At 44.3% G+C, this 12,314-nt stretch overlaps 1 protein-coding gene across 1 annotated transcript in view; it reads left to right on the top strand.

Annotated features, from left to right (window-relative positions):
- The window catches only part of GALNTL5 (polypeptide N-acetylgalactosaminyltransferase like 5), a 128,589-nt gene that overhangs the window by 75,642 nt on the left and 40,633 nt on the right, over positions 1-12,314 (top strand). The window contains exon 7 of the mRNA XM_060155882.1: positions 2,779-2,901. Within this exon, the coding sequence (XP_060011865.1) occupies positions 2,779-2,901 (123 nt within the window). The remainder of the gene's footprint in view (positions 1-2,778; positions 2,902-12,314) is intronic.

The raw sequence follows: 12,314 nt of genomic DNA, 5'->3' as shown, positions 1-12,314 counted from the left end.
CCGGTGGGTTCTGAGGCAGGCATTTTGGTGCACTCATGGCGATGTGAGAGCCGGTCCCGGTCCTTATGGAGTTGGGCTAATGGAATGGTTAGTGCTTCCATGAGACAAATGTAGGGGCAAGCTGGTCTTTAAAGGTCACGCATGACGTTCAAGAAGTGATATCTAACAAACTATTACATATAGGATAGATAAACAACAAGGTCCTACTGTATAGCACAGAAAACTATGTTCAATATCCTGTGATCAATCCTAATGGAAAAGAATATGTATACGTATAACTGAATCACTTTGCTGTACAGTAGAAATTAACACAACATTGTAAATCAACTATACTTCAATAAAGTAATTTTTTTTTAAAAAGTGCTCTCTGAACTGATGTCTGAAGGCTGAGTTGGGCTTATATCGATGGAGAGGAAGGAAAAAGTATTTTAGGCAGAGGAAATGGCATATAAAGGCCCAGAGGCAAGAGAAAACATAGTGAGTTTGGAATAGTTGTGTATTTGATGTAGATTATGTGTGAGTATAGTGTTAGGAGGGAGCGGGTAGGCCTGAAACCAGAAACGTAAAAAGGCAGCCCCTCTTGAAGGCATTGTTTGAATTTTATTTGGAGAAAATGGGGAACGATTCCAAGGCTTAATGCAGGGAAATGACACAATCCAGGTACTTTACATGAAAGAATTCTAATCACGCCAACTACACTTAATGGCTTATTCCTCCATGTTCACTGGTTTTAAGGAACTGTGACACTAGAACATTTAGCATCTGAGATTAGCTGTCTATTTTACAACTTAGTTACAAACCTCAGGCAAGCCAGGAGGGCCCAGATTAAGGATAAGCTCTTCGAAGTCTGCAGGTTCCCTGTGAGGTGCATTTCTCATGGAAGCAATGTATCTGTATTGGATAAGTTTTCTACCTAACAGTTTACCTAATCCGCCGTGAATCTGACCCACTATGGGCCGGGACAGAAAAAGAGGAGGAGAAACAGGAGGAAGAGGAACAGGCAGAGGAAGGAAAGAAGGTATCCCGGGAGGTTCACCTCGGAGAAATAACTGTAGATGCGTCAACTCAAAAGTGAAAGGGAACTCAAGCTAATGTCAGCTACATTTAGGAGTTCCACTCATTGGCCAGGCACCGTCACGTATGACATTATTTGTGTGAGAGCCACGCAGATCAGAGGGGTCCAGTACTGTTTATTTCTGGTCTTGTGCCTAGGAGGGGATGTGGAGGGACGGCCAGCTTCCTTATTTGACCGGTACCCTGAGCAACACATCTGGCCACGTGTGGGGCAGGAAGGCCCCAGTAAAGCCATGAGCAGGGAGCCGGGTGGGATCTTTGCTGGACTGTGGAGTTCTAACTTCTCACCCAGAAGGACAAGGATCCTGCCATGGAGATGCAATTCCAGGATGACCAGGGAACCTCCCACAGCCTTTCAGATCTATGCCAGGAGTTCAGAGACATACCTGGTTCCTCAGATGTTCTTTAGGCATCAGAGGACTCACTGCACTGCTGATGGCTGAGGGATGGTTGGACTGCTGGACCGGACACTCTGCTTCTCCTCCTGGATCCACGGTCACCTGGTTGGTGGTCATTTCACCCACCCCAAGGAGCTTAGTCTTGGACCCACACAGAACCTCAAACAGGAAATGGGGTGTTCTGTGTCCTGATGAAGCTCAGGATTGATGTTCCCCTGCTTTAATCCGCAACGATTTCATGTGGGCCTTAGGAGAACTTTCTTCAACTGTAGCTAGTCTTTTCTAGCTCATAGCAGTTGGTACTGCTGATGGAGTTCCTCAGCTTGGGATAGCAGGGGTCAGGCGCCCAGACACCTGCCCCCATTGAGTTACACGAGAGGCATGTCCAGAGCTGACCTGCTACTGTCCACCTTTCTCATAGTCCTGGTACCTCTCGACTACAAGCCAACGACATGACCATCTTCTGAAGGACCCAAACCCTCCACTTCATGTCAGCAATGACCACTGCCAGAACGGCCTTATTTACTCCTAGGTCTGCCGCACAGAGTTCCTCTGGGTCCCGGATGTTGGGAGGGGTTTGCAGACATCTGAGCTGAGACACTGCCCCTACCCTGCAAGCAAAGCTGTGCGGCCTGCAGTCTGCCTCTGAGCAGGGCCCTGGCACTCTTCTTAAAGACAAGGAAAGAGATCCCTCCTTCTGACGAGACTACAGTGAACCTGCTTCTGTTGCGCCCCAGCCTCCTGATCCAGATGCCTAGGACTTAGGAGTTTAAACCTCTGAGGCATCTGTATCCATCTCACCAGAGACTTCATATTAACCTCCAAGTATTGACTGACCGTTAGGTACCAGGCTCTGTGCTCGGTCGTGGATTTCTTCCTCTCACTGCAGACCTGCAAGGATATGGTACGTCTGCCTTCTCACAGATGAGGAAACTGAGACTCGAGTGGTGTGATAACCTCCCTGGGAATTATTACAGAGTTAAGAGCACGATTGTTAATAATAAAGTCAAATTGCCCCAAAGAGTCATAACTCATGCTTTTTCTATTAAAATTTTAATAGTGATTTATTAAAATAGAGGTATTTCACTAGAAACACAGAAGGATGTCTGCAGTTGATTTCGATGCTGAATCCCTTTTTGTTCACGTTTTGTTCACATTTTATGCATGTTTGTCTGATAAAATTTTCTTTTAAGGTTAGAACATCTGTGGAATAGCATAGTTTTTAGGAATCAATCAAAATTGTGGGAAATTGGTTTAATTTCTGTACTTATAGTTTACAATTGTCAAGTGTTGACTTTTTTTCCAGATGATTTGAAAGAGAAACTGGACTATCACCTGGAAATTTTTCGGGGAAAGATTAAATTAATAAGAACCAAAAAGAGAGAGGGACTGATTCGAGCAAGGCTGATTGGAGCATCACGTGCTTCAGGTATGAACATGTCGTTGGGAACATGACCCTGTGTCTGCATCACAGAGATCTTCCTGTCTGTATGGAAATCATCCTCGTGGAGACCCTCCACGTCTCCATATATTTCAGCCATATGAGTCTTTAATCTTCTTTTGACTCTGAAAAGATTCTGCTTCAAAACGTTAATTCGTTATTTCAAATAGAGGATATTCTTTTGCAGGGGTCATAATGTCAGCCTCCTGTCGCAGGATGAGTTCCCCCAGGTACAAACTCTGGGATGGAGTTTTAAATACATGCAGGGAACCCACTGGGGCGCTCTTGGGAACCACATAAGGGGAGCGGAAAGCAAGACTTTATGGGGAGAGTGGGGCTGTGATGCAGCTGCCGACCTATGGGGAGCTCTGAAGCTAGGAGGGTGTCAGTTCAGGGCCTCTGGCAGGCAGAGGCCAAGACGAAATGGGAGGCGTGTTTACGGAGAAATGTCTGTGAAGGATAAAGGGGAGAGGGAAAAGCGTGGACCAGAAGCTTCTGGCCTGACACCTGTGGAAAGAGGCAGGGAAAGAAAGGAAGGTTGCAAGCCCTTCAGTCTGCTGCGTGGCTCCCAGAAAGGCTCCCAGGGGCTGGTGGGGAGCCCCAGGGCAAAGACCGCCCATTGGAGGAGTCCTGCATGGGTGCCCCAGTGGCCCAGCTCTTGTTCATCCCCCGCCTGCCCCCCCTCAGTGTGCTTAGTGATTGGCTGGGAGCCCTGGGAGGGCATGGCCTTGGTGTGTATACTGCAGAAGATCCCAAAGCTTTGGAAGCTGTCAGCCCCACTCCCCGTGGCAGGTTCTCTTGAAGGGAGGTCTGAGCAGCACACTCAGGAGCGGTGCAGAGAGGTCCCACCTGGCCCAGGTAAGGGGACCAGACAGGGACGAGGACACCCTCTGCCCCTCAGGGAGGGGGCATCGCTTTGGACCAGGCAGCCACATCCTCGCCAAGGGCAGTTCCTGGGGAGTGGACTGAGTCCCGAGGGGAATCCGAGCATTCTGACTTTCAAGCTTCCCGGAAACCCGAATGATCAGAGGGTTGTTTGCAGAATATTAAACTAGGACAAAAGGCGATGGGTAATGTTTAAGGGTCTTTCCTCAGGCCATGTGGCGGTCTGAGGAAAGGTCTCTGTTCTTTAGCAAGGCTATTTCCTTATTGAGTAGAAGGCCAAATAAAAGCAAGATCTGATTCTTTTTTTCTATGTTGGCCTGATTGAGACCTTCTCTCATTTAACTACACAGATAATACGTATTAATTGTCCAAAACGCAACATAAACCACTAAAACTGCATGGCATGTATCTTTTCAGAACTTTGGTTTTATGCATTAATATACATATGTGTGTATGTATGTACACACACGTGCACACATACACACATGCACACATAGATGTAAGGATTTTTAAATATATGGAATCGTACCATCTCTCTTGTTCTGAGACTTACTCTTTTAATTTCAATTTAATGTTTTGGAACTTTTCCCATGACAATACTTGAGACTTACCTCAATTTTTTTTTTACTGCATTGTATGGTATTCCACATGGATTCCATAATGGATTGCCATAATTTGTTTAGCCATTTGTCATTTGGTGATCTTTACTTTTCACTATTACTCAAAAGAAAAGTTGTACGGGCAATTCTTGTACATATACCTTTGTGGGAATGAATGCTTATGCCTCTGGGATAAATTGCTAAAAGTGGAACTGCTGCGCAAAAGGGAATTCTTACTTTATTTTATTTATTTATTTATTTTTTTGCGATACGCGGGCCTCTCACCGCTGCGGCCTCTCCCGTTGCGGAGCACAGGCTCCGGACGCACAGGCTCAGCGGCCATGGCTCACGGGCCCAGCCGCTCCGCGGCATGTGGGATCTTCCCGGACCGGGGCACGAACCCGTGTCCCTGCATCGGCAGGCGGACTCGCAACCACTGCGCCACTAGGGAAGCCCGGAATTCTTTCTTTAAATTCTGATGGATGCTGCCAAATTGTCCTTCAAAAGACGGTACCAGTTCACAGTTCCATCCCAGGGTGTAAGAGGGCCCTCTCCCTGAGCCTAGCCGACACTGGATTATTTGTTACCAATCATTCTAGTGTTTGCCAAATTTGGTCAAAAAACGGTATCCTTTATTTTCTTGGCATTTCCTCGATTGCTAGCAGCGTGGAGTGTTTTTTCATATTTTTGGAGATTTTTTTATAGATTTTTCTGTGAATTTGGTCTGTTCCTATCCTTTGTCAATTGTTCGATTGGGTTGTCCGTTTGTTACTGATTCGGAGGTGCCTTTATGATAACGAATCCTGTATTATATACACCGAGAATATCACTCCCCAGTCTGTGGCTGACCTTCCCATCTTTGTGGATAGTGTCTTATGTTGAACGGAAGTTCACCAAAAAACCCACTTCCTCTTGGTGGACACAGAGCTACCCTGGGCTTTCCTGACTTCCTTTCAGTAGGAATGGCCTTGTGACTATATTTCAACCACATTTCCTGACCAAGGCTTGTAGGAAGTTGGTTTATCTGCCTCCACACTTTATTCCCCCTTCTGGCTGACTAGGGTGGAGCTGACTGCAGTGACTTTGAAGGGCATGGATTGAAGATGGAAGAGATCCCATCAGCTTGTGTTCCTGAGTGACCCCATGGAGGAGAGCTTCCCCTCAATCAGGAACCTGCCTTGGACTACTAAATGAGTAGAAATAAACTTTGACTGCATTTGAGCCATTACAAATTTTGGAGTTTTATTATACTAGCAACTAGCTTTAACTTAATAAAACAATCAGGACTTCTCTGGTGGCACAGTGGTTAAGAATCCGCCTGCCAATGCAGCGAACACAGGTTCGAGCCCTGGTCCAGGAAGATCCCACATTCCACGGAGCAACTAAGCCCATGCGCCACAACTACTGAAGCCCATGTGCCTAGAGCCCGTGCTCCACAAGAGAAGGCACTGCAATGAGAAGTCCGGACACCTCAACAAAGAGTAGCCCCCGCTTGCCGCAACTAGAGAAAGCCCTCGTGCAGCAACGAAGACACAATGCAGGCAAAAAAAAAAATCAGATTTATCAATATTTTTCTTTATGATTTTTGTGTCTTGTTTAAGAGATTCTTCCTTATTCCATGATCATGACGATATTCTACATTTTTTTAAATTTTGCTTTTTTTTTTTTTTTTTTTTTGCCGTAATCGGGCCTCTCACTGTTGTGGCCTCTCCCATTGCGGAACACAGGCTCCGGACGCGCAGGCTCAGCGGCCATGGCTCACGGGCCCAGCCGCTCCACAGCACGTGGGATCTTCCCGGACCAGGCACGAACCCATGTCCCCTGCCTCTGCAGGCGGACTCTTAACCACTGCACCACCAGGGAAGCCCTAAATTTTGCTTTTTTACGTTATATTATTAATCTACCTAGAATTGATTGTTCTGGGAATGGCGTAAGGTAAGAATCTAACGTCATTTATCTTTTATGGCTAACCAGTTATCTCCATGCCATTCATTAAATAGTGCAGTCTTTCTTCATAGATTACAGTGCTACTTCTATCACTTACATCTGTATATTCCTGCATTTAATTCTGGCTTCTCTCTTCTCTCTATTATTGTATTTGTGTATTTCTAAGGCTAATCACACCCTCTCTTGATTAGGATAGCTTGATAAGACGTTTTTATAACTTGTAGGTCAAATATTTCCATGTCATTCTGCAAAATCGTCTTAACTTAGGATCATCCCATTAAGTTCCACAAAAAATCTATTGAGATTTTCACGGGAATTGCGTGGAGTTTACAGATTAAAATGGGAGAGAATTTATATCTTTTTGATGATGTCTTCCCATTCATGGACATTTATTCAGATCTACTTTTACATTCTTTCAATAATGTTTTGTCATTGTCTCCATAGATACCATGTGCAAAGATTTATTCCTGTTTATCTTGGTTTCTTGTGTTTTTTAAATTGTGATTTGGGATCTTCCTGTTGCATTTTCTAATTACTGGTATATAGGAATGAGATACTTAAAAAAAATTTTTTTTTAATATTTGGCTGCAATGGGTCTTCGTTGCTGCACACAGGCTTTCTCTAACTGCAGCGAGCGGGGGCTGTTCTTCATTGCGGTGCGCAGGCTTCTCATCGCGGTGGCTTCTCTTGTTCCAGAGCACGGCCTGTAGGTGCGCGGGCTTCAGTAGTTGTGGCACGCAGGCTCAGTAGTTGTGGCGCGCGGGCTCTAGAGCGCAGGCTCAGTAGTTGTGGCACACGGGCTTAGTTGCTCCTCGGCATGTGGGATCTTCCTGGACCAGGGCTCAAACCCGTGTACCCTGCATTGGCAGGTGGATTCTTAACCACTGCACCACCAGGGAAGTCCCTCTCTTGAATTTTCTGTCAACTGAAAATAGACAATTTTCCCTCTTCCTCTCTAACATTGAATTGAAGTAGAGATAGTAGGTCATCCTTTCCTTATTCCTAACTTTAATGGGAACAATTCTAAATTTTCACTTAAATATTGTATTTACCGATATTAGTTTCCTGGGGCTGCCATAACAAAGTACCACAAACCAGCTGGTTTAAAATAAGAGAAATTTACTGCCTCGCAATTCTTGAGGCCAGAAGTCCAAAATCAAGGTGTCAGCAGGGCCGCGGTCTCTCTGAAAGCTGTAGGGGAGGGTCCTTCCTTGTTTCTCCCAGCTTTCGGTGGTGGCCGTCAATCTCTGGCTTGCAGCTGCATCCCTCCAGTCCCTGTCCCCTTGGCCACATGGCCTTCTCCCTGTGTGACTGAGGACACCAGTCATACTGGATTAAGCACCCACCCTACTCTAGTAGTACCTCATCTTAACTAATTACATCTGCAACACCCTATTTCTAAATAAAATCACATTCTGAGACACTAGGGGTTCAGACTTGAATATGTCTTTTGGGGAGGACATAATTCAACCCGTAACACTGCCATAGAGTTGTGTTTTTTTAAGGAGAAGAAATCTTATTAATTTTTTAGTTTAGAAATTTTCAAACCCACAGAGCACTTCTATACCCTCATCTAGATTCATTAGATGTTAATATCTTACAACACCCACTCCTTTTATACATAATCTCACTTCCTCTCCATCCCTTCCCCCCACACACACACAGCATCTATGTTCAAAATTAAGAGAGGCTTAGAATTTTCTCTTTTTTTTTGGTACTGTTTTCTTACATTGATACTTTGCTTTATTAGACTTATAGAATGAACTGTATGGTTTTTCCTCTTTTTCTTTTTTCTGAATATCTACATAAGACAGATCATGTAGGTATTTGGAAAATTACATAAAATTGGCCTATAAACTGTCCAGGCGCTGGTATCATTTTTGGTTTCCTCTGTAATCCAGGTATTTTTTTAAAGTGAATTTTAAAGTTCCCAAACGTAAGGGATTTTTTAAAAAACATTTATTTTATTTATTTGTTTATTTGGCTGCATCGGGTCTTAGTTGCAGCACGCAGGATCTTCGTTGTGCATGTGGGGTTTTTAGTTGCGGCACGTGGGATCTCTTTTAGTTGCAGCATGTGGGATCTAGTTCCCTGACCAGGGGTCAAACCCGGGCCCCCTGCATTGGGAGTGCAGAGTCTTAGCCACTGGACTACCAGGAAGTCCCCAAACATAAGGGATTTTTCTAAATTGTCTTTTAATTGCTGATTACTAGCTTAAGTGTATCATGGTTAGAATTTCTGGTCTGTTGTTTTGTTGCCATCTCCTTTGTGTCTTAAAGCTGGGTCAGAGTTTCAAAACATCTATGTGTATTTGAAAAGAATAAATTTTCTCTTTTTGGCTGTAGGTTTTATATATATCTAATTTTGTTGGTCAAATACACTGTATTCTTATTCATCTAATTTGACTTGACATAAATAGTAATTTTGTCAGTGCTTGCTATATTTATCAGTCTATATTTGCTGCCCCCCACCCCCTGCCCTGTGATGTAGGCTGCCTAGGCTAGGCTTTGCGCCCGGATTAGAAACTGTGCGATCCTGGGATGTGGGCAGGTCAGGCAAGAGCTGGTGACCCCTCATTAATTATTCATGTATGCACTCCTCCAATCAAGGATTTATCTAGCGCCTCCTATGTGCTGTCCATGAACATTTATTCCTTTTTAAAAGTTTTTATCAACTTTATTGAGATACAATTTACATAAAATAAAGTGTACCCACTGAACATGGGTAATCGGTTTTCATACGATGCTAACGTGTACTTGCAGGTTTAGAGTTGTGTTAGCTTCCCGAGGAGCTGATAGTCGCATTCTCATGACATCACTCTATCGCTTGTAGAGGCTTCAGATTCGTTCCCCGCTATTGCTCTGACCTCATCACTTATTCACCTCCCCTTCGCTCTACCCCAGCAGCGCTGACCTTCTTGCTGCTCCTCAAACATACCGACTATACTTCTATCTCAGCGGCTTTGCATGTGATTCTCCCCCGCTGGAATGTTGTTCTTCCAGACACCTGCTTGACCTGTTACTTCACTTCGTTCAGTTCTCTGTAAACACATGTCGCCTTATCAGAGAGGCCTTGAGAAATCACCCTGTACAAAACAGCAAGCCCCGGGCTTCCCTGGTGGCGCAGTGGTTGAGAGTGCGCCTGCCGACGCAGGGGACGCGGGTTCGTGCCCCGGTCCGCGAAGATCCCACGTGCCGCGGAGCGGCTGGGCCCGTGAGCCATGGCTGCTGAGCCTGCGTGTCCGGAGCCTGTGTTCCGCAACGGGAGAGGCCACAACAGTGAGAGGCCCGCGTACCGCAAAAAAAAAAAAAAATACAGCAAGCCCCTATTCCTCTCTGTCATCCTTCCTCTGATGGATTTTTTTTTGTAATATTCATGGCTACGTGTCTACTCAACTGTGTGGGTGCTGCTGCCCACGTGATGACTGAAGTTGCCCTTAAATTGCAGTAGCTGAGACTTCCCTGGCGGTCCAGTGGTTAAGACTCCACGCTTCCACTGCAAGGGGCACGGGTTTGATCCCTGGTCGGGGAACTAAGATCCCACAAGCCATGGGGCAGCATAAACAAATAAGTAAATAAATAAATTGCAGTAGCTGAGACAGCTGTGATGAGCCGTGTGCTGTGCCCTCGGGCAGGAAGGAAAATGACAGCAACTGGGGGCATAATTCCATCAGGGAGAATTAGAAGGTGAGGGTTTTGCAAAGTGGAGACAAGGTGAGAAAGAGAATCTATAATCAGATGGCCTGAATCTAAAGGAAAGGGGACTTTGTTTTTTTGCGTGGGAGCAGAAATGTTATGGTTCAGAGGCAGCCATAAGTAGCTGGGAAATGCCGATGTTGCCGTGGACCCAAGGATTCATGCAGTCAGGGAGGAAAAGGAGGAACTTTCTATCAGGAATGTTGCTGGGGAAATAGCATCTTCTAGGGCGAGTCCAGGCTTACATAAGGCAGGAAGATCTGTAGGAGAATTTTGTGGAAAAAAAACTTAGTGTAGGGAAATTCACTTTAAATAAGAGAACTGTGGAAAGGGTAAAAGGGTAGTCCACAGTGGAAGAAGAAGTTTGGGGGAATAAATACAGGGCAATCTGGGGGTGAGAATGGAGTATCTTCTACTGAATTGGCCTGGATGGTCAGCAAGCCGCCAAGATGGCAGAGATGGGGTGTAGATTTCAACTGCGGTCCTAAAAGCAAAAGGTTAACAAAATCTAACACGCCGTTGAGAGCTTGCATTGTTGCTTGACATTCACACAGAATGAGATGATTTTGTTGCCTAAATACGGTAGACGGAATAATGCCCTTCCCCAAAGAAGGCGTCCTAATCCCCCAAACCTGTTAATATGTTACCTTATGTGATTAAAGTTAAGGGCCTTGGGATGGGGAATGAGCCTGGATTATCCAGGTGGGCTCACTCTAATCACATGAGCCCTTAAGACTGGAAGACCCTCCAGGCTGTGGGCAGAGGGTCAGAGAGATGTGCGTGATGACTCCATCCACTGTAGTTGGCTTTGAAGATGGATGAAAGGGACCAAGGAATGTGCGTAGTTTCTAGAAGCTGGAAAAGGCTTCTCCCCTAGAGCCTCCGGAAAGGAGGCCAACCCCTTGATTTTTTAGCCCAGGGAGACCTATGTTGGATACCTGACCTACAGAACTGTAAGAGAATATATTTTTGTTGTTTTATGCCACTAAGTTTATGTAAAGAACACTAATATATCTAGAAAGAGACCCCTCTGCAGGTGCTTGACCTTGAGTTGGAGGGTGGTAGTTATCTGACTTCCTGACAGTTCAGCTGCTTCTGGAATTGCAGCTGCTCAGGCTGACCGGGAAGCTTTGCAGGTGGGAGAAGAGGGGCCACATGGTTTTGGGTAGAGGGGCCCTTGAGCAGCTTCTCCAAAGGCAGCCGTGCAGAGGGCAGTGTCTGACTCTCCGCCACAAACATCCAAGGGAGGTGACACAGGGCAATACAAAGAGCACTGGTTTTCGAACCAGAGCCATGGTTTCAAGTTTGGTAGGTGCCAGTTACCAGCTACGGGGTCTTGGGCAAGCCACTTCTCCGAGCCTCAGCTTCCCAATCCATGATATGGGAACAAAGATATCTAACTAATGTAATTGTTGGAATGATTGAATGAGGTAATTATGAACACTTTTTTTTTAAGCATTAAGTATTAAACAAATGCTTATTAGAAAGTGATCAGTATAAATAATTAAAACATAAATATTTAATTTACATGCTTCAAAATGGTAAAATACATAATATAAAACTAGGAGAAATACAGAGCAAAAGTAATGAAAATATAGATCATTCCCAGTGGAAAGTCTCTTGGAGATTTTAGAACTCACCAGCCTTATTTCCCAGTTAGAGAAGCTAATCTCCCTAACAGATCAGAGACTTGTCCCAGGTTACATAATTCAGGACTCAAACCCACAAATTCTGGTTTCCATTGCAGTAAACAGTATCATCACACTACCGGGTCATGGAAACATAGCAAGCAAGCAAAAAAAAAAAAAAAGAGAAATTCAAATAGCATAGTCACTTAATTGCTTTTTACAAAATCCAAATGGCTATGTTTAACAGATTTATAGTGTGAATGAAATGGAAATGTTTGGATATTGTACAAAAACTGATCAAACACTTAAGCACAAAGAGATTCTCTGTAAATTCTCCCAAACTAGATTTTGCACACCACATTCTTAAACATCAATACAAAAAAAAAAAAAAAAAGAGAGAGAGAGCAGTAACATAATATGTAGGTTAATAAAAGTGAAAATATGTAAGACCTTAAAAATGATTGCTTTAGAGACCAAACTGAGAATATTTAAAATAAATATAATGAGTTATGTTTAAATGTAAAAATGTAGAAACTAAAGAAAAGCAGAAAATAAAATGAAATAAGAGGAGAAAAAGACCGAAAATATTGAGTGAGATTGATACAGCATTTGTTGTTTTTTAAAAATAGGGTAACAAACCTTGCAAA

Source organism: Lagenorhynchus albirostris, chromosome 8 (genome assembly GCF_949774975.1).
Source record: "Lagenorhynchus albirostris chromosome 8, mLagAlb1.1, whole genome shotgun sequence".
Lineage (NCBI taxonomy): Eukaryota > Metazoa > Chordata > Mammalia > Artiodactyla > Delphinidae > Lagenorhynchus > Lagenorhynchus albirostris.
The sequence above is the reverse complement of the archived record's forward strand: the minus strand, read 5'-3'. Positions and strand labels throughout refer to the sequence as shown.